Source organism: Panthera onca, chromosome E2 (assembly GCF_046562875.1).
Source record: "Panthera onca isolate mPanOnc1 chromosome E2, mPanOnc1 haplotype 2, whole genome shotgun sequence".
Lineage (NCBI taxonomy): Eukaryota > Metazoa > Chordata > Mammalia > Carnivora > Felidae > Panthera > Panthera onca.
This window is the reverse complement of record NC_138353.1, coordinates 33306802-33331004: the sequence shown is the minus strand read 5'-3', so window position 1 is coordinate 33331004 and position 24203 is coordinate 33306802. Positions and strand designations below refer to the sequence as shown.

Sequence of the window (24203 nt, the reverse complement as noted above, 5' to 3'; positions counted from 1 at the left end):
TGCTGTGTGTGGCTGGACGCTAAGGCAGTTTTCATCAGAGGTGCCAAAGTTAGACCCACTTTGATTCTCTGTGTACCGTTTTTGGAGAGTTTTTCCCATCCTTACACCTTGCAGGTGGCACACATTAACGATGACCCTAATTCCACGTGTTCTTAGTTGGAGACGTGTGGAAGGAGAGAATGGTTGAGACACGGTAGAGGGTCCTAGGACCTTGGAATATAGCAACATGACCGTGATCAAGGCGGAGACCTGCCTTCCATAGCTTAAAATGACCCAAGAAGAGCAGTCCTAAATTCACCCATAGGTTTTGCAATTGGACAGCAAAGGATCCTGGGCCCCATACGGTCTCTCGGTTTTTGTCGCTTCTTGGGGGCATCTGGGACAGATGCTAAGGGCGGTGGTGGGAGCCAGGCCAGGGTCTTGTTACATTGGGTGGGGTCCCGTCCCCAGCCCATTATATCTTCCGTGTCCTGGCTGTCCCCGGGCTCAGGGTGCCTGCCCTGTGCTCAGAGCCACCCTCGTTGGGAGCTGAGGGCAGGCTGCTGGTTCAGGCTTGTCGGCTGAGAACAAGGCGCCTGACCGGGCGGTGTGGTGAGTGCTGGTTGCCCTTGCCCTCTGCCCTCTTCTGCCCTCTCTGGGCTCTTTTGCAAGTGGTCTGTGTTGCTCCCTCCATTGTCCTGCGGGCCTTGTTTTGTTGACATCTTAGCTTCTCCTCAGTAGCCCCCCGCTCCCGAAGTTGGAGGCTCGTCCAAACCACAGAACAGTGGTCCTTGTGAATGTCTTGTGCGGCTATAAATCCGAGGTGTCCAGGTGGCTGCTTGGACCTAATTTCCCTCCCACCGGAGCGGTATAGACAATGTGTGCTCTCTTATCTTTAGCCAGCAGATGTCCCCTCGGGGGTGGAAAGCAAGCCGAGCGCTGAAGTGGGGAGCCAGGCCCTGCTGCCGAGCTTGTCCAGGAGTAACCGCCCGCCTGCGTGGAAGGCCCTTCATCACCTGGAAGCCTCTGTCTCTCATCTCATCGCCCCTGCTCCTGTTAGGTTAGAAGTGGTTCCAACCCGACTGCACATTAGAAGCACTCCTGGAGCTTCTAGAAGCCGTGATGCAGGAGTTCTGCCTCCATGTTCCTTGTTCTAATTGAATTGGTCTTTCCCTGCACTCTTTGCCCCCGAATGCTTCCTGACTTCTGTTTTAAGGGAGATAAGGCAAAGATACCTGTTGGTTTTACCTACAAAACTCACTCGAAAGTTAGGAAGGAACACTAGAAGATGGCTCGTTTTTAGGGGAAATTCAGGTAGAGAGAGTCCTGGTGCCCTTTGACTTCCGTCTCTGTCCTAGTTTGCCCCCTCGACCGGTGTCCTGTCAGGTTTGTGGCCACGATGGCAACCTTGCCGTGACGGAAGATGGTGGTGGGCAGCCCCCTGCGGATAGGTCGGGGGTGAGGGTTGCGGGTGGATAAAGCACTGGAAGGGAGGCTCGGCCCCGGCGGAGGAAGGCCTAGGGTGCCCGATCAGTTCTTGCACACAGCCTCTTGTGATTCCAGGCTGTCTGCAACAGACCTCTCCTGCCACCCCCACTAAATCTGAAACACCCTTTGGGGTGCCAGCAAGAGCGCCTCCCTGGCTGGCAACTGCCATTTGTTGGTGCGTGGAGAGGAGTCCGACGAGCTGACCTCTTCCCGGCCCTCCCGTCTCCCTGGATGGCTGTGGCACCACCGACTGCTTGGCTGACAAGCGATCCTTGTGTGGACACCACACAGGGACTCTGCTGGGCTGTGTCCCCTCTAGGTCCCAGCCTCGAGCACTTGGCTGGTTATTCCAGCAAAAACCTGGTAAGCTGAGGGGAGAGGTGGTGGGGCCTGCAGCCTGGAGGAGAGGAGAATCAGGCTCCTGGTGCCAGGCTGTGCGGACCTCAGGTGCCCTGTGCGATTCGCCTGTGGTGGGTGCCCCGTATCCGGGCACAGGAAGGGATATTTTTAAAGATGTCCGAGTGGATGGGTGTGGCCCCTCGGGTGCACAAGACCCAGGCAACTTGGCCTCATTCTTAGGACCACCCATTCCCCGCCTGTTGCAGAACCACTGGTTCAGAAGAAACAAGTTCCTGTCTTAGCGGGAGGTTTGGGATTACCTGCCATTCATTTCCCCCACCATTTATTTCCCATTTTAGCCCTCAATTCCACTCTCCTCCCGAACCAGCTAGGTGAGGAGGAGCCGGGGCCAGGAGGAAGAGGGCATCCACAGGTGGGCATGGCCGATCGCTGGGCCCTCCTTGCTCCCAGGTGGCTGTGCTCAGCTGGCTCCCCTTGGTGGCCGCACTGAGGGGGGAGGTGGATATGGAGAAGGTCTGGGTTTTGGGGGGGGAGGGTGGGGAGAAGGTCCTTATCTGGTACCTACAGCCCTACCCGCCAGCCTCCCCAGTGTCTGTGGCCCAGTCAAACCCTTCCTTCCCCTCCTGTCAGAATGAAGCCCGAGGGTGAGAGACTCAGAATACAGACAAACATTCTCTTTATTGAGCTACACATGAATTTTCCATTAGTCAGAGAAGTAGACTGGCAGTGTGTAAGATATCACAGAAACCTCACCGATTGGGAATAGAAAGGCTTAGAAAGACCCGTGGGCTTTTTTTTTTTTCTTTTTTCCTTTTTTTTCAAGTTTTTTTTTTTCCATATTTTTGATTTTTTTGTGTGTTTTGTCTTTTCACCTCTCCTCTTTATCTGAAATGGCCGTGACTGGTCTTCTTCAGCAAATAGTAAGTCTTAAAAGTGACACCGTGAAGAGGTTTGGGGTTTGGATACTAGTCAAAGTAGAAATGACATAGGACTGATCATGAAAACTGGCTTTCGTGTAAACACTACATTCCACCTGTTTTTAAAATTTTTTTTTTGTTTTTTCCATCTCATGGTATTTAAAAATTTTTTTTGTTTGTTTTTGTTCTTTTTATCTGCAGCACAAACATCCCCACATGAGAAGGAGCGGACACAGGTCACTGGAACAAAGGAAAAGGCGGAGAGGGGCGCACACACAAAGGGAGCATCCCTCTGAGAGACTGAGAAGCAAAAGTGTCAGAGGAAAAAAAAAATCCACAACCCCGTTTCCCAGACTATGAGAGCTGAGCCGGTATGTGATACATCGTGCTCTTTGGGACACAAATAAAAACAAAAATGGAAACAATAACGAAAAATCATAAAGGGAATCTGTAGAAAGGAGGTTGTGGGAAAATTGTTGTCTGTAAGGGCTCTATTTATATGTTTGTTCGGTACTCTTTGGCAGCTACTGGCCAGTCAGAGCTGTGCTTTTCCTATGCAAACCTGGAGGGAGCAGGTGGTGGGCAGGGCATGGGGGTGGGGGGCACCCTGGGAAGCGCCACCTGAACACGCTCCCCTGGGACCCAAGCCCCCAGGAGGGGTGGCTCTGCGGGTGCACTGGGGGCCCCTCTATGCTGGGGATAGAGGTGGCAGGCAGGGGTGGGGGGGGGGCGCGGTGCGGGTGCAGATGTGTATGCTGCTTTATTTCCAAAAAAAGAAAAGAAAAGAAAAAAAAGACAAATATGGATGAAATGGTGAGTTTTCCTTTTTCCTTTTTTTTTTTTAAGCTACAAAGCACATGAGAAATGTTCTTTTCTTTTTTCCTTTCAAATTCTAAATGTAAAGACTCAACTAAAACCAGATTCTACAGCATTCTACAGAAATACACAGCCGTCAGTCACTCTGGGGTCGTAGGTTGGACAGGGGCTTGATACAGAAAGGCTGTGTCTTACAAAGGCCAAAAGGTCATGCTACCAGGAGATCAACGTCAACAGCAAAGAGTCCGTGAAGCAGTCTGTAGAGAGAGAGATAAGGGGGTCCAGTCTGACCATTTTCTTTGATTTCAAAAACCAACCAACCAACCAAAACAAAAACAAAAACAAAAACCCTAGAATGTTTTTTAATAATGTTGGGGTAGGGCAAGACAGGGCCACATTGCAGCAGGGATTAAGAACCCCAAGGAAGCCCAGCTCAGGCCCAGGCCCCCTGGGAGGCCTTACCCCACAGGCCTCTGACTCAGGTCAGGCCTCCATATGGGGCCGTCCCCTGCTCCCTACGAGGAGAGCCCTTCTCAAGGGGGCTGGCTTCAACTCTGCAGGCAAATTTCAGCCATGGTTTCAGTGTCCCCTCCCCTCAGCTGCTTCTAGAAAGCAGGCCAAGTCTCCCATTCTCCGACTCTCTCGCCTTGTTAACATGAATAAAGAAAACTCAGGAGACAGTGGGTTGGTCGGAGCAATGATTCTTCTAAATTCTTGAGATTAACAACCACCGCCACCCAAAAGAGAAGCATCCTTAGTTTTTCTGTTGTTGGGAGTATAGGGTAGGGAGATGCCTAGGGCGTTGGCCATTTTTTGAAGGACTTTGGAATTTGCCCAGGAGCAGGACAGAACTGAGAACGCAGCCTCAGCGGGTGGAAGCAGAGAAGCCAGACTAATGGCAGGCCTTTCTCTGCCCTCCCCCTGCTCACAGAAATGGGTCTCAGAGTAAAATCACGTGGCCGTTCTGGAAAGGGATGGACCCCCATCACGACGTGTGTGTGAGAGAGTGTGCACGCTTTAACGTGCCTGTTCACGTGCTGTCCCAGAAAACCCCTGATGGTCTATGGGATGGTGGTCAGTTCTGTCCGAAGCTCGCTCTAATACAAACTAAAAAGAATTTTTAATATATATCTGTATATATATAAGGTCTTGTTATACCTTTTTAAAGTTTATTTACCAACTTGCATTTGTTAGTGGGGTGTGTGTGTGTGTGTGTGTGTGTGTACGCGCAAGCTTTTCTGAGTGCCGGAATCATTACCAAATAGGTTGCTATACAGGACAAGAGGTCAGTACAAGCCGCAGCCCCGGAGGTTGTTGGCAATGATGATGTCGGTGACAGCGTCGAATACCACCTGGATATTATTCGTGTCTGTGGCACAAGTCATGTGACAATAAATTTCTTTGTTGGGTGAGCGGTTTTTGCTTTCAAATTGTGCTTGGATGTAGGCGGCCGCGTCCTCATAGGTGTTGGGGCCTGCAACAAGACAGAACAGGGCAGGGGCCCCGGTGAGTGCCGCGGTGGTGCAGGCTGGGATCACAGGCAGAGAAGTGGGTCACGGGTTGTCCAGGAAGCAGGACGAGACGGGGTCCTTACCCCAAGGCGTGGCCGCATTTTACATTAAAGACCACGTCAGCTTAGCGTTCGCCTGGCTCTTGCCCTATTCAGGCCGTTTACTCTGTTTTCACACTGGATCTACCCAGGAGCCCTGTGGAGGCGAGGGCCACAGGTCACCTCTTTTGCTTTCTGGATGAGCACGCCGAGGCTGGGGCCCTGGGGCTGACAGTCACAACACTCACCCGTGATCTAAACCAGTCCCGCTACTTCTGACAAACAAGACAGTGAAGTCTGATAGAAGAGCTCCCTGAAGGGTGGTGACCCAGGGCTCCCGGGGTCCTGGCCGTGCCTCCTTTCTCCAGGGCTTTCTCTCCCGAGAGGCGTCCTGGCGGGGCTGGGATGTGGGAACAGTGGTATCCCCTGGGTGGGAAGTTTAAGGGGGCTTGCGGTGCGTAACTGGGCCTCGCTGCCCTCCACAGTCCCTTGGCCATCCCCTTGATCCTGGCTGGGGCCCGGCAGGGATTTCTGTGGGTAACGTAAGGACAGTTGTCCATCCAGCCAAAACCCAAACCTTTGTGGCTCCACCCTGTAGACAACTTTGAGTTATCACAAAACGTGGAACTGCCTAAAACCCGTTTCAGGAAGATGCCCCACTTTCATCAGTGCAGCCAGGATCTAGCCAGCATGGAAATGATCTGATCTTATTTTGAGGGTGTGGGATGAGACCCTCCCCTCCCACCTTGGTCTGCCCTGCCCCATTCTCCAGCTGGGGGGTGTGCACCGCAGGGGTGGACCGGGGCTTGGGGGTCCTGTGGCCAGATTAGCAAATAGGAGGGGTCAGAGGTAAGGGGCTGGGGATGTCTGGGACGTGGGGGTCAGGGCAGAGACTGCTCTTCAACCCCACTACTGGCAGGGCACCAAAGGCAAAAGGCGCGGCTGTAGCAAAGACATCAAGTTAGTGAACACAGCACCAGGGTGGACCCCATCAGCACCGATGGAGGTGAGAACCCCCAAGGGGCCCCGTCCAGATGGTGGGGATGCCCAGCTGTGGCTTCGTAGCATCTGCTGAGATGGCACCTCGCACAGTCCGGCCGTCCCTTCGAGCCTGCCTCGGACACGCGGCCCCCACCAGCCCCCCGCCTTCCGGCTTGTGTTACGTCCCACAGGCCTTGGCAGTTCATGGCACCGCTGCATCAGTGACCATTTGTCATCCATCATGGTGGTGTGTGAACTCAAACTGGATTCTCTGGAGGCCCTGGAAAACTCAGATGTTTCTGGATTCCAGAGGCTGACTTTCTCTGGGGGCACCGAGAGCCCCGTGCTCCGCAGCACCAAGACCGACCACTCTTCAGACCGTGTCCCAGGTTGGGGTCCCACAGGGCGGGCCCCTGGGGACGAGGGAGGGCCTTAGGGTTGTGCCTGCCCCCGAGAAGGTGGCACTGGCCCGAGAAGGCCTGCTGGGGCTTGTGGCTACCGAGCCCCTCTCCGGTCACCACAACTTTCTAAAGACCCGAATCGGTCCCGACGGACCTTAAGCTGAGGCTGCGAGAGACTGGCCAGACTGGCCACAGGCAGGGCCCCCCTCGGCCCGGGCCCTTCCGGTTCGTCCCATGCCCGCCCCCCAGACTCCCTCTAGCCTCTGCGACCGCTTCCCCCTCTCTTGGTTTTCATCCTCTGAGTAACACTACTGACAGTGGCAAGTGGGCTTGGCGCCCAGCTCCGCTCCATCTATCCGCATGGCCGCCCTCGGTGCTAGGCGTTCTTGTTACCCGCTGTGGTGCCCAGATGAAAGGCGGGGCACCGGTGGTCAACCTGCCCACAGCTGCGGACGGTCTGGCCCCAGGAGCTGCTAGGGACTCAGCCTGCACCCCGCCTACGGGGGACTGCGCTGCAGACGTCTGTCAGACGGAGCCCGCACCCCTTCCTTCCCCAGGCACCCTAGGCTGGGCCCCTGCAGGTTCCCAAGCGGTGTGGGGTATCGGTGAGGAGACGGGCTGTGCTCCGAACAAGCTGATGGGCCCTCCTCCCCACGCAAGAGTGAGCTGACTCTTCCTCACAGTAGAGATGGATGGAGGGGCCGGCATTCATCTCTTCTGGAATCTGGCTGGGTTCGGGGACCCAGATAGCCCTGGGAGCCGAGTCGATGCCCTTATCTCTCTCCAGGGTCGTCAGTTGGTGCGTTCCTGGCTGAGCCAACTTGTGACACATCCTCCTCTGTCGCCACCCCAGGGGCCCCTGGAAGCTTCCCAGTCCCCGGAGGGATGGTATGCCATCAGCACCGATCCGGCCTTTAGCAGCGGCCCAGAGCTCGGCAAGAGACAGCCGGACACCTCCCCACCCCTTCAGAAAGAGCTTCTTCGTGGGGATCTGTGATGCCTCCTCCTGGGAGCCCGAAGAGAGGGAAGGTGCGTTCCCCAGAGAAGGCGGAAGAAGGCAGGCAGGGATGGAGGCGGCTTGCAGAGAGCCGGAGTGCTTTGATTTGGGGAAAGGGCCAGGGGCGTAGGAAGAGGGGGACGGCAGCTATGGGGGAGGAGACGGAGAGGGGGACGGGTGTGGTGGGCGAGGGGTGGAAGGACCTGGCTGGGCACAGTGCACCCAAGCAGGTAGGGGCTGAAAAGCAGCCCGGGCCCCCTCCCAGACCACGAGTTCACCCTTTCTAATTCATGGCAAGGTGCTGTGTGGCCCAGTAGCCTCCCAGCGCAGGGGCAAGGGGAGGCCACCGGTGAGACTGGGGAAGGCAGGAGAGCTTTCCTAGAGGGTGAGCACAAGACGTAAGGGGAAGCCTGTGGTCCTGTCCTGCCTCCTGATTCCTGTCAAGTCACTCTCGAGTCACTTGATGGCAACACAAATGGGTCAGGTGGGTCCATTTCCCACCATGCCCAGGGCTGTGTCCCGGGAAGAGCCAAACAGGCCCCCACCCTGCTGGGTTTCTCTGCACCCCTGCCCGACTGGGGCAGAGGTGCCCGCGTGCCAGGGCCGGCGGGGGCTGGCCAGGCAGCCTGTCCCCGAGCCCACGGGGCAGCCGGGCTCTGGATCGTGGCTCTGGAAGAGCCCAGGTCCCTGGTGGAGGCGGGACCTCCCCGACACCCACCTGTGTATTCAGGAAAGCAGATGGTCAAAGGTGACTTCTTGATCTTCTCACCAAAGAGATCTTTCTTGTTGAGGAAGAGAATGATGGAGGTATCGATGAAGAACTTGTTGTTACAGATGGAGTCGAAGAGCATGAGAGACTCGTGCATGCGGTTCTGTAGCCCCAGCGGGGGGAAAGAGAGCCAGACAGACAGTGGGAGGGACAGACATGGAGACAGGGAAAGAGAAGAAGAGAGTTAGGTTTGAGAGAGAAGAACAGGGCTGCCCAGCAGCTCGGGTGGGGCTCCTGTGCCCCCACGGCTCCTCCGAAGGCGACAGTAGTCCCGTGACCCGTCACAGCACAGGGCTGCTCAGTTCGGCGTTCAGGGCACCCGACACCATCATTTCGGGGCTAATGGCAGAGCCCGGGCTGGGAACAGCCGTGGCTCCCCGGGTGGGGCCGAGGACAGGGCGACATGGACTGTCCCCATCGCACGGTCCCCCGCCACGGAAGGGTCTGCCTGCGTGGGTGGGAGTGTGTTGGTCGGGGGAGGCGGTGCCGGACTGGGGCCCGAGAGCAGGGCTTCGGCACTTCCCGTCCAGGTGTTTCCTCTGGGGCCCAATCTGTGGGTGGAGACGGTGACTCTCCACCCCTCCTGTGGATGGAGGGGAGGTCATGCCAGGCTCCTGCCAGGATCCTCGGGGGCCACCTCTCTGGGGAGATGCTCCTGCCCGGGCTGCTTCCTGGGAGGCTTCTGGGGGACCGCACTTCCTCTGGCCAGGGCAAACTCAGCCATGTCTGACCCTGCAAGCAGTTTGAAGCAATGCAGACACAAAGGACTGCCTTGCACACAGAAGTCCATTTAGCAAGCGAGTGACCACCGTGGGCACTCCAATTAAAGCAGAACCTGAGGGGGAATAGCCTTTTGCCCCGGGCAAGCACTGACTTGTGCTGCTCAGGACCGGGCACACAGACTTGGGTCATGTTTCTCGGGAATGCAGGGGAGCACGTCTCTCTGTGAGCAAAGCCATTTCTGCGCGGGAAGGTGGTTCCTCCGTGAAACGTACCTTCCCAAGGAAAGGGACGGTCACTCCTTTTCCCCTCGGACCCTGTCCCAGCCCTGGAAACTTATCCATCCCACACTCAGCTCCATGGGTAACTCCAGGCTACACTGTCCCTCTGTCGTAAGACTGAATCAGGTCATTGCGGAGAGGTGGTGTGGGCATCACTGGGCATTATTCCGTGGGGGAGGAACCCATCCCCGGGGCCTCGCAAGCAGTAAGAGCTGAGTGAGCTTCTGGCTCATTCGCCATGGCCACCTTCCTCTATCAGAGCACAAGGCAGTGAGGAAGACGGCGGAGTGGCCACCACTGCTCCCCGGGCCCCACTCTGCCAGAACCCAGCCCAGCACATCACCTGCCTCGTGTTATTTAGCCTCATCAAGCATGAGGGGACATTGAGACGTGACAGAGCTGGGGCCCGGAAGAGCAGAGACGTGTACCCGGCTCTGGGCCAGATCCAGAGCTTACGAAACGCAATGGTTCGTCCGGCCAGTATGAGCAGTCTACGGCCTTTAGAGGAATAGACAGGAAGAGGGCCACGACCAGCTCTGTGCGCCTCCGGCCGCTCTCCCATGACCGCGTTATTACACCGATGACCTGTGAGAGTCTCAGCCCCAAACCCTGTGCCGACGGCTAAGGCCAGTCGCTGGAACAAGTTCTCCGCTGCCCCTCGGGAGCCTGCAGCCGACTGGCATGGTTGTACTACCCACTCTGGGAGCCGCAGTGAACGGCCTTGTCCTTCTCTTTGCTGGACCAGTAAACGGCTATGACCTTGTTAGCCTCCTGGCCCCAACCAGCACATTCCATTCTCAGCACCCCCAAAGTTGGCCTGTCACGTGCACCGTTGCACTCGGGGGTGCTGGCGCCACGGGGCCTGTTCAGAGGAGGACGGGCGGAGGTCGCGTGAACGGAAGCTCCCTGCTGAGGGCTGGGAACACTCAGGCCCGATGTGTCACCTCTGAGGACAGAGTAGGGACGCTCCACGACCCAAGGACTCAATAGGAAAATGCCTCCCACCACACAGAGCTGCCTGGTCCCACAGCTGCTCAACCGAGAGCCACAAGCCCGCAGCCAGAGGCCAGTCCCCAGGCCCATTGCACAACAGACCGTCCCGAGCATTGCTTTGGTCTTCAGACACCGGAGGATGTGATGGGGACGTATGCTGGAGGACTCCCAGGACCAGAAGGGATTCCCAGGGTGAACTGAACCCAGGAGGGACTGCGTCCGTTTAGCACACGGGCCCCCGAGCTTAGGTTCGCAGAAGTGCAGGCCAGCCGCTTGGGCCCCACAGCTCCACGAGCCTGAGGCTCAGCCCTTCCGCAGCCTCTGCCCAGGGCTGCAGAGTGTGTGCGTATACGCCTGCTCTGCCCAGCAGCACCGACTGGATTTGCCTCTGCTGGGCTGCTACGGGGCGGTAGGAACAGCCAGCTCAAGTCCTGCTCTCTGCGAGCTCACAGTCTAGTTGAGGGGACAGGGCACACGCACTGAAAAGGTCTGTGGTCTGGAGAGGCGCTGCGCACAGTCGGACCCGGTTTTGCGGGGAGGGTCTCGCAGTGAGTCTTGGAAGAGGGCTGATCCAGGAGACTCAGGGAGAGCAGTGGGGAGGGGAGGCGCCGGCACTGAGCCCCCCTCCCCACGCACACGCCCGACTGCCATCCCTCTGCACGCTGACCGGAACCCCGCACCGAGCCAGGAGCCCTGCCTGTCCTCCCCAGCTTCCCTGGAGAAAACAGATGCTGCAGTACACGCAAAGTGGAGACAGCACCGCTGGGGGTAAGAGAAAGAAGCCAGAGGTCACAGCCAGGCAACAGCCACCCACTCCTGTCCGCGGTCACCTTCCCGTCTCCCCCCACCAGCCACCAGCAGCCACAGGAAAGCTCTGTCCACCCGGCTGCTGCGTCCCCCAGGGCAGCGGTGTGGCCGGCACCAAGCACACTGGGACGGGAAGGTGGGCTCATGACAATCCCAAGAGGTCGGCGGGGTCAGGCCGGATGCCCGGAAACCTTCTGGCCTCCAGTCGAGTGTGCCCCCTCTGCCGTGCGGCCCACAGTCCTGGCCCTGGGATCGGGCCTGTGCAGGGCACGAGGACATGTGTCATGTGGGTGCACCTGGGGGAAGCTCCTTGGGCCCTGACACAACACACCACACTTGCACTAGAAAAAGCTGGCACTTTTTATTAACGGCAGGTGACTAATAAATACATTACGGTAGCCAATAAATTATTACAATGACTAGAGATTTATTAAACCAACAAGTCACTCTTCTTACAAAATTACAGTTAATACGGGGTGGGCAGCGCTGGCAGGGATGGGAGGGGGGACCGCTGTACGCAGAGGGACAGCAGCACCCGGACTCACCCCTGCCTGGGTAGGGGCGGGTGGGGAGGAGGCAGGCGATGAGCAGGAGTGAGTGAGGCCAGGTTGGGGGTGGGGGGCGGCAAGAAGGGAGGCGGGGGCAGGAAAAACTTGCAGAATCAACCCTTGGGGGATGACTGTACACGCCCTCGCTCTCAGTGGGGGCCCTGCCTTGCGGGGCTCACGCTGGCGGGAGGGAAGGCTGGCTGGAGGGGTCCTGGGCTGCCCTGCTGCGGTTCCGCGTGGGGAGGTCCCCCGCCGCTGCTGCCCGCCCTGGGGGAGACTCACCGATGCCCAGCGCAGTCACGGAGGGCCTGGGTGTCCTGGTTCCCACAGCGGGGTGGGGAGCCGGGCTGGGGGAGAGGTGGCTCTGCTTGGGCTCAGCCACCGCGCCTGGGTAGTCGGCGCACACGGCTGTGGGCCCTCAGGCTCAGCTGGGGACGGACGGGAGAGGAAGGGCCAGGGCACGTGGCATCTAAGGCCTCCGTGGAAGATGGCCATGGAACCCAGACTGTCACGGCTGATGGCGAGAGACGCAGAGCCGTGCTTTCTCCTCTGGTCAGGGGAGGGGGTCGGGGAGGGTGGAGCCCACGCCCTCCTCAGGCCAGAGGCCACAGGCTCAACTGAGCCCCGGCCTGGGCCTCAGGCCCGGCTCCCTCCAGGGAGGCTGGAGAGCCCTGGGGAACCACAGTTCTCAGCGGGAAGGCCCAGACTGGGCTTTTGTGAGGGCAATCGGTGCAGGGCACAGAACTTGCCCACAGGCATCTAAATGGCAGGCACACTTTTCATGGGTTTGGCAAAGGCGTCCCTCCTAGAAATCCCGTTTCCCCTCAGCCTGCTAAATTAGAGCCATTCATAGAGTTTAAGGCATGGTCCTTTGGGGACACGCACGAAGCCACCATGGATGAGAGACACCACCCCGCCCCCCAATGCCTGGTCTCTCACTCACAACATCATCCCCTTACATCCATACCCACGACGGAGCCAGAACTCATCTGTCACCCTCAGTCATCCCTCCCCATACTGGAGCCACCAGTAACGACGTGGATGGGAGACGCAGTGGACGAGGAGGGAACTTTGTCCCAGATGCCCTCTCCGTGTGGGCTTCCGTTAGCCGAGGACTCCACCGCAGGCTAGGGTGGGACGGCGAGAGCACTGCGGGCAGCCTGGGGCACAGAAGGACAGGAAGGCCCCAGGCAACCTGCCCCTCCAGCCTCCTGGTGCCACAGGGGAGGGTGGGGGCAGCTGACCGATGGAGAACCCTGGGCCCAGAGGGCCAGTGACTTCCACCTCCAGGGCAATGGCCTTAGAGGTGGGGTTGTCCAAGCATGCCTCCTCTTGGTGGCCGCTTTTGAGTCTGGGGTCACGGGGCAGAGTTAGGGGCGCAGCAGATCACTTCCAGGGTGGGGTGATGCCGGGAAAGACCTGCTACGTCCTCACTGTTGGACAAAATGGCCTCACTGGCCTTGGCTGCTCACAGTAGGACACGGAGACTGTTGGTTCCAGGGGCCTGTCCTCTGCCACGACCCAGCACCTGGTGCAAAGTCCAGCACGCAACAAGGCAAGCAAAGCTGAAGTGGGCTCGGGCTGGTGGGGGGGTTGGTCCCTGCAGCCTGGCTGCCCGGTGACTTCCCACAAGGACGGGGGCAGCAGTAAGTGCGCCGGACGAGGGGTGTGGCTTCCCAGTGGCACGCATCCCTGCAGGCATTTGGCACTAGGGAGGATGCCCTGGGTTTCCTGCGCACCACCCAGAGCTCTGTGCCTACCGGAACCAAGAAGCCCAGAGCTGTTGGCACAGGGCTCTTCCTGGCTCTGGGGCAGCCCAGGGGCTGTAGTGGGAGTCCAGGAACAGAGCCCAGAGTGAGGCCGAGAGCACAGAGGGCTCGAGGAAGGGGTCAGAGGCCTCTTAAGGGGCAGCCCTCTCCCCTACCATGGGCACATCTGACTCCTAGGACCGACTGCCAAACAAGCACACAGGGCTTGCCTAGGGTGTTGGCGTGAGCCCGCTGGAGGCTCCTGGGTGTAAGGGAGAGGTATGTTGATTGCCCGAGGCCAGCCACGGCCTGGGTCACCAAAAGAAGTCACCCCACCCCTTTCTGCTCAGGAATCTCTGCAGCAAAGCCCCTCCAGGGTGTTCTAGGACTCTCTCTCCAGAGAAGTGGGGCGGGGGGTGGGGGAGGTGGGTATGTGTCTGAGCCAGTCTGGGCCCCTCAGGATGGTGGCCCCATCTGTCTTTCCTCCTCTGCCCCTGAGGGCTGGCAGGACACCCACAGCTCTGTACAAACTCTGTTTTCTTCACCGAGACAGAAGGAAGCTGCGCTATTGGCTGCAGGGGCCACATCAACACCTCCCCGGGGCCTCCTCAACCTCAGAACACGGTGCCTGAGGGGCCCCCCCGCCTGGCCTTGCTGGTTTGAGCCAGATTCACTGTGAATCTGAGAAGGGAGAGCACGACTGACTACTCACATTCTGGAGCAGTTGCCAGAGACCCAGGTGATGGGAGAAAGTGAACGGGTCATCCTTGAGCCCGCAAGCACTGGGGGTGAGGCCCCATCCCGGTCGACCCCAGAGCTACTTCCCCTCAGCCTCCCCTCCCCTGCCGCCTCCCACCTCCTCCTAGACTTCCTTCCAGGCGCGGGACTCGACCCCTCTGACCATCAACCACGTGCCTTTGCAATAAGTCAGTCTCAGAAGCATTTCCAGACCTACGAGGAGTCAGGGATGGGGGTTCCCCAGAAGGCAATGGGAACCTCCAAAGTGTGCAAGGAGGGATGATCGTCCAGAGAAGAAGGGGCTCGTGCCAGAGGGCCGAGATCCAGGCACAAGGAGGAGGGAGGCACTCGCCGTGGCCTGAGCCCTGGGACCCACACGTGGTTGGGCTGGTCCCACCCTGGCTTTTGGTGACGCAGCCGCACTCGACCAGAAAAGACCCCAGGAGAGGCTGAGCAGTGGCTCCCGCGGCCCCCACCCCAGCCAGCACCCTGGCCCAGAGCCACCCCCACACAGGAGGAGACCCTGGGACTTTGACTATGAGTCACCAAGTGCAGTGCATGCCCATTCTGGGCCAAACGGTGGCCTTGGCCCCCACACCCCTCTCCCCAGGACAGAACTCTCAGAGATAAAGCGGAGGCCAGTGGTGCGGGCACTCGGCACCCCGGCCCAGGCCCTGTGTTACCACGCCTTCTGATGTCCGGGGGAGGGGCGGCTGACGGAGGGTGTTTCCTCCTCCTTCCTCAGTGCCAGTGGCTGGCGCTTCTTTGTCAAGTGCAGAGAGCGGTCTGAGAGGCGACGGAGCTCTGGTCCTAGGGGTGGGGTGGGGTGGCAGTCCAGGCAGGGAGGCGGGCAGCTGGTCGGTGAGGCTGGGGCTCAGTAGAGGCCACAGCCCCGCAGGTTTTTGGCGATGATGACGTCCGTCACGGCGTCAAAGACAAACTGGATGTTGTTGGTGTCAGTGGCACAGGTGACGTGGGTGTAGATCTCCTTGTGGGCTGACTTGTTCTTGCTCTCATACTGGGCCTGGATGTAAGCCACGGCCTCTGTGAAGGCACTGGGGCCTGCAGGAGAGACCAGGTGCGGAGCTGGTGAGTCGAGGCCGCCACCAGGGTGTCCATCAGACCCAGGGCCAGGACCTCCCACTGACAACCCTGAGGGGAAAACCTGACTGGGGGAGGGCAGCCTGACGGCTCAGCTAAGTCAACAGGGGGCCACGCAAGCAAGTCAGTGGTCCACGTCCAGTTTGAAATGAAGCAAAAAGACCAGATCTCACTGTGCCTTGCTCCTATTAAGGGTGAGTCATGTTTCGTGACACTCCTGTTTTCCTTTTAAATCTGTCCCCACTGACTCCTGATGCAAATGTTCTTACCGTGGGTCCTGCTCAGAGAAGGTGGGCCCCTGGCTGATGCACAGCCTGCAGACAGGTCCTCCCCACGTCACCTCCTTTGGCCACTGCTGGACGTCGGTGACCCACCTGGGCCTCCTCCCTCCTTCTTCTCACCCCTCCCCTTTGTCACAGTCACCACCTGGGATTCACAAGTGCCTGGCTCTGCCACCTTCCTGGGGAGTGCCACACTGCTCTTCCCAGGTGAGCCCGGGAGAAGCACCTGCTGTCGGGGGAGAAGTGGAACAGGACCTCCCCGCTTTGCACTGAGGCCCCCACAGGCTGCAGGAGTCTGGGCCCAGGCAGAGTAGGGGCCCACGGCCGACTAAGGGCAGCCGGGCAGTGGGGCTGGATCTTGGAGCCACAGTGGTAGGCTAGGGTGGCTGCTGTATGGACTGGAAGCCTGGGACCTGGAAGGGGGTCCCAGCCCCTCAGGCACATGAGCACACGGGCCTGGCCTTGAGGGCCTACCAGAGCACAGCTCCTTTTGCGATCTGGGCTACAGGTGAGGGAGAGCGTCCTTGGGACTTACACATAGGCACTCAGACGTCCTCAGCCCCCAACCAGCCTTGGGGATGGACCCATCCTGCCTGCTTCCGCTGTACCACAAGCCACAGCCCAGGTCACCTAGGGCAGGATCCAAAGACCAACTTAGGGCTAAGAGAAGGCTGACTGGTGGGCATGAGGGCCTTGTCCATCTTTGGGTGCATGCCACTGGGGGCCTGGCCTCGAGGAAGTGGGGGACGGTGCTGCCAGCCTGGCTCCATCATGACCCCCACATCTACTCTCAGGGAGGTGGGGGCTTAGCCTGGGGGCTCCCCTGACAGGCCTGCCTTGTTGGGACTCTGCCCTCACCCTGTGCTTTCCAGGCCCGGGGGTGGTCAGGCTGGGAATGCCCACTTCTCCACCCACTCACCCGTCTGCTCAGGCCCTGGCCATCTGGAAGAGCCAGTGGGCACTTGGGCCGTTCTGGCCGCCTCTGCTGGGGCCCTGGTCAGGCTGCTTTCCCTGGCTGCTCGTACATCCCAGTTAGGTGAACCACGGCAACATTAGCAGAGGTGGCTCTGACGTCCTCAGCCCCTCTGCCAGGAGGCCAGGGTCTCTGCTGCTTGCAGACCTCCGTCATAGCCAACGGATCATTCCCGTCTTCTAACTGCCCCTGTGGGAGGTGCTCTTATGGCGCTCGTTAGTTATCATCACGACTGTGACAGTAATAGCGAATGTTTAGTGAGCACTTACTATGTGCCAGCTGCCATGCTAAGCTCCCCATGCTCATTAGCTCACTTTGTCCGCACGGCAAGTCCTGAGGGAGGGCTGCATAATCACAGCGATTATCCCCGTCTCACAGACGTTCGAGCTCCCAGAAGTTACCTAACCTGCTATGAGTGGCGGAGCCCGGTGTGAGCCTCGGGCTGCCTGACTGGAAGCCCCGGCTTTCAACCCCCTCATCATCCTGCTGTTGTCGCCTCACTGATAACCTGTGTTTACAGGTGACGAAGCTGCGGCTCCAAGAGGCAGCAGAGCCAGGACTGTAGCCCTGCTTCCTCCGACCAGGAGGCCCCGGCGGGCTGCCCGGCCCGCCTCACTACGGCACATTCCGGGGGCCTGGAGGCCCGTCTTCTGTTTTGGGCTGGGTTCTTCCTCCCAGGGTCTGGGGCATCCTCAGAGCACGGGAGAGGTGGGCTAGACTTGGCGGGGGCGGGAGGCGCCGCCCCCTCCGGCATTAGCGTGGCCAGAAGCCCGCTGTGTTGTCCCTGCTGTCCCTGCGGGGCAGGGGGGCTCTACCTGTGTATTCAGGGAAGCAGATGGTTAGCGGGGACTTCTTGATCTTCTCTTCAAATATGTCCTTCTTGTTAAGAAACAAGATGATGGACGTGTCTGTGAACCATTTGTTGTTACAGATGCTGTCGAAAAGCTTCAGGGACTCGTGCATGCGGTTCTGCAACAGAGCGGAGAGGCAAGTGAGGGCTGGCGGTGCCCGGGGCCCTGACTCACCGCGGCCACCGACACAGCGGAACAAGCAAAGGAAAGGCCCACCAGCGTGGCTGAACGTACCACCGAGGGACAGAGACAGGGGGACCCACAGGACAAACGGGACACGGTCCCTACTTCATTCCACACGCAGACAGGCTGGGGCAGAGCAGGGCGGGCAGGATGGAGAATGCTGCCCCCCCACCCCCGGAGGAGGTCTGCCCTGGAGGGGGCAGAGAAGGCCCTGCAGGGTCTCCGGCTTGCCGACAGGACATGCACCATGCACGCAGGGACAGCACTGCCATCCAACACGTCTACACGGAACCAGGGGCCATGCAGACTTCTCTACTGGGATCCCATTCGGTTTCACCCGCGGGGGTGGGAGGGTGCACGCATTCCGTTGGGAAACATTAACCGAGGACTGAGAGATCCTCGAATTAATCCAGAGTTGGAAGCAGCCACCAGGGGGACAGCGTCTAGGGGGTGATCTTGCTGTGGCCTTGGTGCGGTTGGGGGATCGGGTTGGTTGGCTGGGCCGTGGCTGGGCCAGGGGCGGCTCTGGGGGAGCTCGTTGTTGGGGCTGGTTTCTCAGTAGAGCGGCCAGAAGAACCCCAAGAAGAAACCCAGCAAAACAGATTAAAACAGAAAGGAAGATAAAAACCCAGCGGAACACAGGAGAGAAAGAGAGAAAAATGGAAATATTGGTTCAACCAGTCCCGGGGCCAGGAGGTCAAGGCCAGCCCATCCAGAGGCCCCTACGCAGGCTGGCCTAGGCCACGGTGCCCGCCACAGTGCCCGAGGACTGGAGATGGAAGGCGAGGGTGGGCAGGGAGGGCATTCACAGCAAAGTCACCCAGCGGCGCCCTGACAACCTGGTGCTTTCAACTCTTAGCTGATGATTTCGCTTGGAGGGAGGCGCTTCATACCTGCCCAACTTGGAGGGTCTCTCAGAATCTGCTCATGGTTTTGGCCTTGGTTTGGCAAGTTAAGGCCCTGCAGGCAGTGGTGACGGTGGTGACAGTGAAGAAATGGCGGCAGGCTGAGGCCCAAGGCCGCTGGAGCCACAGGCCTGAGGTAGGAGGCCAGGATGTAACCCTTGGGGTGCTGGGGTGTAGTGGACAGGGAGGCCCGCTGGCAGGTGGGCAGCCTCCAGCCCCCCGGCTCCTGGCCAGCCTCTAGGAGCCACCTCCAGACAGCTGTCCTGACAGTCCCAACTTCTGCCCCAGGCCGGGGGGTGGGGGGGGCGGGGACGCGCAGGCTGACCCCAGAGGAAGTCTGAGGACCAAGGACTGGCCAGCAGGGCCTAGCTTTTGCCTCCCGGGGGCCGAGCGTCCGTGTCCTCCAGCTTGTCCTTCGGCCACACGCTTGGCCAGAGTCCCGACAACGGTCATCTACTGCGCGCAGAGTCCTGAGTGCGGGTGTCGTTCTGGCTCCGTGTGCGGCGGGTGTCACGGCTGCCCGCCAGGCCGCTCTGCCACCACGGCCACTTTACGAAGGAGGAAGTGGAGAGGCGGCTCGCACTCGCCCAATGGCAGAGGCGGGGCCAGGCCCCGGGCCACGCCCATCTGGCTCCTCTACTGCCCGATGCTGCCGAGTCCCGGACGCACAGACTTTTGCTTAGCTCTAGAGCAACGGTAGTAGGTATCGTTCTTGCTGCCCCTACGGCAACGAGCCGCCTGGTGAGCTGTTGTCATGTTGAGAAGCCCGTTCCTGCAGGGGCTGCTGCTCTGCCCAGGAGGTAGGGGCAGCCTGCTTTGGGGAGGAAAGGGCCCCAGCGAAGGCCCGTTCCTGGCCTTGGTTTCCCCACGGTCCTGGGCCTCGGCGCTTATGAAGAAGGGCAGGGGAAATGGGGCAGGAGGAGAGAGGAGGGAGGGTGGGAGAGGGACAGTAAAGGCAAGAAGGGAAGGAAGGCGCAGGCGCCTATGGGGAGAGCTCCCCAGGGGGTGCGCTCCACTCGGTAGCAGGGCCGGACCAGGTGGGCAGACGGGGAGGGTACCGAGCACAGTGCCCACGGCTGCCCGGCCCCTCGTTCACTGGCAGCCCAGGGGCCAAGGAGCTTGGGGCCCTGTAGCTGTCGGACCCTTTGCTTCTGCCTGACGCTCCAGAGGCGAATGAGAGTCCGGCCCTGTGGCTGTCGAGCCCGGGACTCGGGTTTAAGCTGCGGGCAGCCCTGAGAGGGCAGGCTGCAGGAGAGAGGGGCCCCTCTGCCCCCCCGCCCCCCGCCCCAGCTCTCTGCTTTCTTTGAAACCCGTGGCTGGGTTAGCGTCAGGTTCACTGTGCAGCCCTGCTTCTTACTCCCGGGTATTGGAGGGAGGAAGGACAAGGCGAGTGGAGCCCCGACCACGTGGGTGGCCTGGCAGCTCCAAAAGCACAGAGTTGGCCGGCGGAACAGCAAGAGATGTGCAGGGACCGTCCCCTGCGCAGGGACTCACTGTGGGGCCGGCCACGAACCGACCCCAGGCTGTGGGGTGGCCAGCGAGTCCGGGTCCAAGCAAAGCCCAGGGTGTGCGTCCACCCCACCCCCAGCTCCAGTGATCTGAGGGGCCACAGCCCGCCGAAGCCCCTGAGAACGACAGCGTTACCAGAAAAAGCTCACAGCCGAGGCCCCAGGAGCCTTGCCCCTGGACGAGCCAGGGCTTCGGGGGCTTTGCCAAAACCCAACTCAGGGGCGCAGCTGGCCCTGAGCAAGGAAGGACGAGGTGGACACACCGGCACGCAGATCACCCACCCACCCCGCCGACGGCTCCAGCCCCAGTCTGCCGAAAGCCTCACTGCTGTGCCCGTCCCTCCCCACCGCCCACAGCCCACCGGATCTGCGTCGCCGCGCCGTGTGGGGCCAGCAGGCCAGGACTGAGGAGGAAACAGACCCAGAGAGGAGACAAACTCGCTCAAGGCCCTACCATGATGACAAACGGCCTCAAACTCTCAGCGCCGACTTTGAGAGGCTCGGGGCTCCGGGTCTGTGCGCGCCGCCCGCAGCAGGAGCTGGCTCATGCCGAGGGAGCGACCCCACAGCCAGGACCCCGTGACCCCCGCGAGGTGCTGCGGGCTGGTGTCCGGGGGCCCTGCGGGTGCATCACGACAACACCCGGCTTCCCTTGCGGGCTCTGCAGACGGGCCCGCTGCTTGGTGGACAGTCCCAGGGACAATACAACCACCAAGCTCAATGCTGCTCTGCCAGAAACGGTTCCAAGTATTTCACACGCGCTCTCGTTCTCTCGCCAACGGCCCCCAACGTAGGTACTGTCGTTAACCCACTTTGACAGATAATAGTAACCGAGATGGGGCGGGGGGCGGGGGTGCAGTCTGAATTGGGCAGCGAACCAGGAGCAGGCCCAGATCAGGCAGCACCCGTCTCCGTCTCCAGGTGAGGGCCTCCTTTTGAAGCCAGCCTGGTGTCCTCCGAGGCCCCAGACTGAGGGTGACGCACGGGTGACACAGGCGGGGACCGGGGCTGGCGGAGGGGCGCTGACCACCGTGCCGCATGCCCTGCCCTCCCCCTGCCAGCCCCGCACCTCTCTTGGCAGCGGCCTGGCCAGCGCGTGGGGCAGGCTGTCGGGGCAAAGAGCAGCTATTTCTGTCATACCTACGCTCTTGCTCGACTGCAACCTTGATTTCTTTTAGGATTTGCTTAATTTTGTTCTGACCTGACGGCCTCTGTGACTCTGCCGTGTTCACTGAAGAAGCACTAAGTGCCTGAGTCCCAGAGGCTGCAGAGATGTTGGTCATCAATCTGCACGCGGCCCCTGAGCTGGGGCGGGCTGCAGCCGCCCCTCCTGCGCTGGCGTCACGGGGCGTCTGCCCGGCCGCACAGTCGGGAGAGGGAGCGGCGGGCCCTGCTCCAGTGCCCCTGGGGCTCACCCCGCGGCAGAGTGCGACTGGGCCCCTCGGTGCCTCCACAGGCCGGGCGGGCCCGGGGCCACTCACCGTGGTCTCGTCTTCATGGAGCACCTGGTCATAGCCGCTGAGCGCGACACAGAAGATAATGGCTGTGACGTCCTCGAAGCAGTGGATCCACTTCTTGCGTTCAGATCGCTGGCCCCCGACGTCGAACAGCCTGGTGGGGAGACAGGGAAGCTGTCTGGGAGTGGTGGGCGGTGGGGCCCAGGCAGGTGTGGGGAGGCCTGGTCAAGCCCCGAGCCTGCCGAGAAACCCCACTTCAGGTGCTGACGGGCAGACCGTGGCCGTCGGTCCCGTGCCTGGGCTGTGCTCACATGCTGGGACTCAAGCGCCTGCCCTCGCACCTCGAGAACCGTACCGAGGGCTACGCCTCAGCCGCCCCCAGTAAAGGTCTCTGCGGGGCCCTCCTCTCAGGGCAACTTGCACATCCTGTTCCTGGCCTTCCGAGTGTGTCTGCTCACATCTATGGTCTGGGCACACTCCAAACCAGCCTGGGGGGAGTCGGGCAGGGGGGGGACTGTCACCTGTTTTGTGGAGGGAAAGGAAGGCCACAAGGGGTTAAGTGCCCGCGGCCCCGGCGAGAGCTGGCACGGTAGGGCCGGGGTCTGACCCGGATGTGTCCACGGACACGGCCTCATCTCTGCTCTGTGCCACCCCTCCCTGGCAGATGGCTGCCTGCCGCTCCCCCTCCTGGCTTCTCGCTCTGCTCCACCGACACCCAGAAACCACATCTGGAAGGTAGGTGGGGGCAAGACAGGGACTTCCAGGCCTCAGTGCATGGAGGTGACCCCAGGTGGGGACACGACTCTCCGGGAGGGCCCAAGAAGTCCAGCCTCATGCCTCAGGCCTCTGTTCTGAGGTGCTCTGAGCTCCTGGACTTGAGTTGTGTTTTGTGCTTGGGGACAGCCTTGCTCTCAGGCCTCGGTGTCCCCCACATGTACTCGGAGACAGTGGGTCAGCTGATCTATGAGCGCCTTCTAGCTCTGAGGTAATCTGGGTCATTGGGTCTCATAGATTTTCTTACACTTACCCGTCATTCCCTCCCACTCCTCACAGGGAGGCCTTTGAGGGGCTACCCCCTCCTCAGAAGTCACCCAGGCACAAGACTACCGCCCTTTGTCTACTCAAATCCTCTGTTCCTTGGAGACTCACTCTAGAACGCTGCCTCTTCCAGGAAGCCTCCCTGTTCATCCTAGGCCCTGAACTTGGTAGAAAACAGACACACAGACAGGTCCCTTCTCATATCTACTGTCTGTTCCAACTGCAAAGCCCCCCGAGGCGGGGCGATAACTGGGTGTTCCAGACAAGACAAGGCGGAGAGGCTGGTGGCTCCCATCTGTCCCGGTGTCCTCGCCAGGGTTCGGGAGGCTCCCCGGGCCTCACCTGAAGTGGAGGTTCTTGAATGTGAAGTGGGTTTCCACGATGCCAGTGGTTTTGACCCTGGTTCGGAGGATATCCTGCTCGGTGGGCTGGTAGTCGGCGGCCCCGATCCGATCCAGGCTGTCCAGGTAGCTGGGGATGGCAACACACAGGGGCCCTGGAACAAGCCAGCCCGGCCCTGGCCAGCGCCCCCTGGGGGCCAACCATGGAAGCGATGGCGCGCCCCCCCGCCCCCCCCCCCCCCCCATCCAGGGGCCGGTGTTGGGGGCAGAGAGTGGGAGGTGCCCACGGAGGAGGGGAAGCTTACTTAAGTCCTGGCCTCACATTCTCAAAGAGCCTCTCACTGAGTCAAGGGCTGTGTGTGTAGTTCCAGATGCATTTAGAGAAGCTCAAACTCTTTTTCTTTTTTTTTTTTTTTTTAAATTTTTTTTAACGTTTATTTATTTTTGAGACAGAGACAGACAGAGCATGAACAGGGGAGGGGCAGAGAGAGAGGGAGACACAGAATCTGAAACAGGTTCCAGGTTCTGAGCTGTCAGCACAGAGCCCGACGCGGGGCTAGAACTCACGGACCGTGAGATCATGACCTGAGCCGAAGTTGGACGATTAACCGACCGAGCAGCCACCCAGGCGCCCCTAGAGAAGCTCAAACTCTTACATGAGACCGTTTGTAGTGCTGTTTTGTCATGTCTTCCTCTTAAAATAATAGTGGCCAATAGTTACGTTCGACTCTTTACATTGTGATCGGGTTTCATCCTTAGTTTTCCTGAGTTCAATGTACCACTTTATCGATTAGAAAACCAACGGTCAACAAAGCCAAGTACCTTGCCCAGCCGTGCGCCCGGGCTCGAAGGCAGACATCTAGAGCTGGGTCCATCTCTTAACAGTACTCTAGAGTGCTTCCCGAAGGCCCTCTGGGCATCCGCCCACCTTTCCAGCCTTGCTCAGAGTCTACCGGGGCATCTGCCGCACCTTCCCATTGGTGCCCTTGGAAGGGAGGCTCAGAGGTCACACAGCTGGGCAGGGTGCTGGGCCTTGCGGGCCGCGTCTTTGGCATCGGGGCTCTCTTTTCTATCACCACTCGCTCTGGAGACAGACCAGGCCTTTGCATTTTACCCGCCCAGGCCGAGCACCCAGAAGGGCTTTGGGGATCTGTATGGGTCAGGCCTGAACCCAAAGTTGGGGTGGGAGCTGGAAAACCAGGAATGAGGGAGGTGAACCAGGCCTGAAGGCCATTCAGTGACCCACAAGGCTGGCTGGGCCATCCACCCCTTGTGCTGGGGGAGAAGCACACACAGCCCACAGGGGAGGAGCCCCGAGGGTCCAAGCCACAGGACGACGTGGGGTCCCGGGTTGCCAGTGGAAGGGGCTGTGCTTCATTAGCACCAGCCCTGGGACACGTGGGGACCAGCTCCTTGGCTTGAGGACGTTCATGGGGTGTCAGGGTGGGGCGGCTTCACCAATGAGGGTTTATA

The 24203-nt window shown here is 59.9% G+C and overlaps 1 protein-coding gene across 3 annotated transcripts in view; it reads right to left on the bottom strand.

Annotated features, from left to right (window-relative positions):
• Window positions 1-2480: 2480 nt before the first annotated feature.
• Window positions 2481-24203, bottom strand: part of GNAO1 (G protein subunit alpha o1) — a 170496-nt gene continuing 148773 nt past the window's right edge. The window contains exons 5-9 of one of the 3 annotated variants that reach the window (XM_060651928.3): window positions 22732-22860; window positions 21376-21505; window positions 8207-8360; window positions 4819-5034; window positions 2481-3817 (exon numbers count right to left, since the gene is read on the bottom strand). In XM_060651928.3, the coding sequence (XP_060507911.1) occupies window positions 4847-5034; window positions 8207-8360; window positions 21376-21505; window positions 22732-22860 (601 nt within the window). In that variant the 3' untranslated portion in view covers window positions 2481-3817; window positions 4819-4846. Of the gene's footprint in view, window positions 5035-8206; window positions 8361-11463; window positions 15155-17262; window positions 17417-21375; window positions 21506-22731; window positions 22861-24203 lie in introns of those variants that run through there. The other 2 variants (XM_060651926.3, XM_060651925.3) reach the window with 2 other exon arrangements.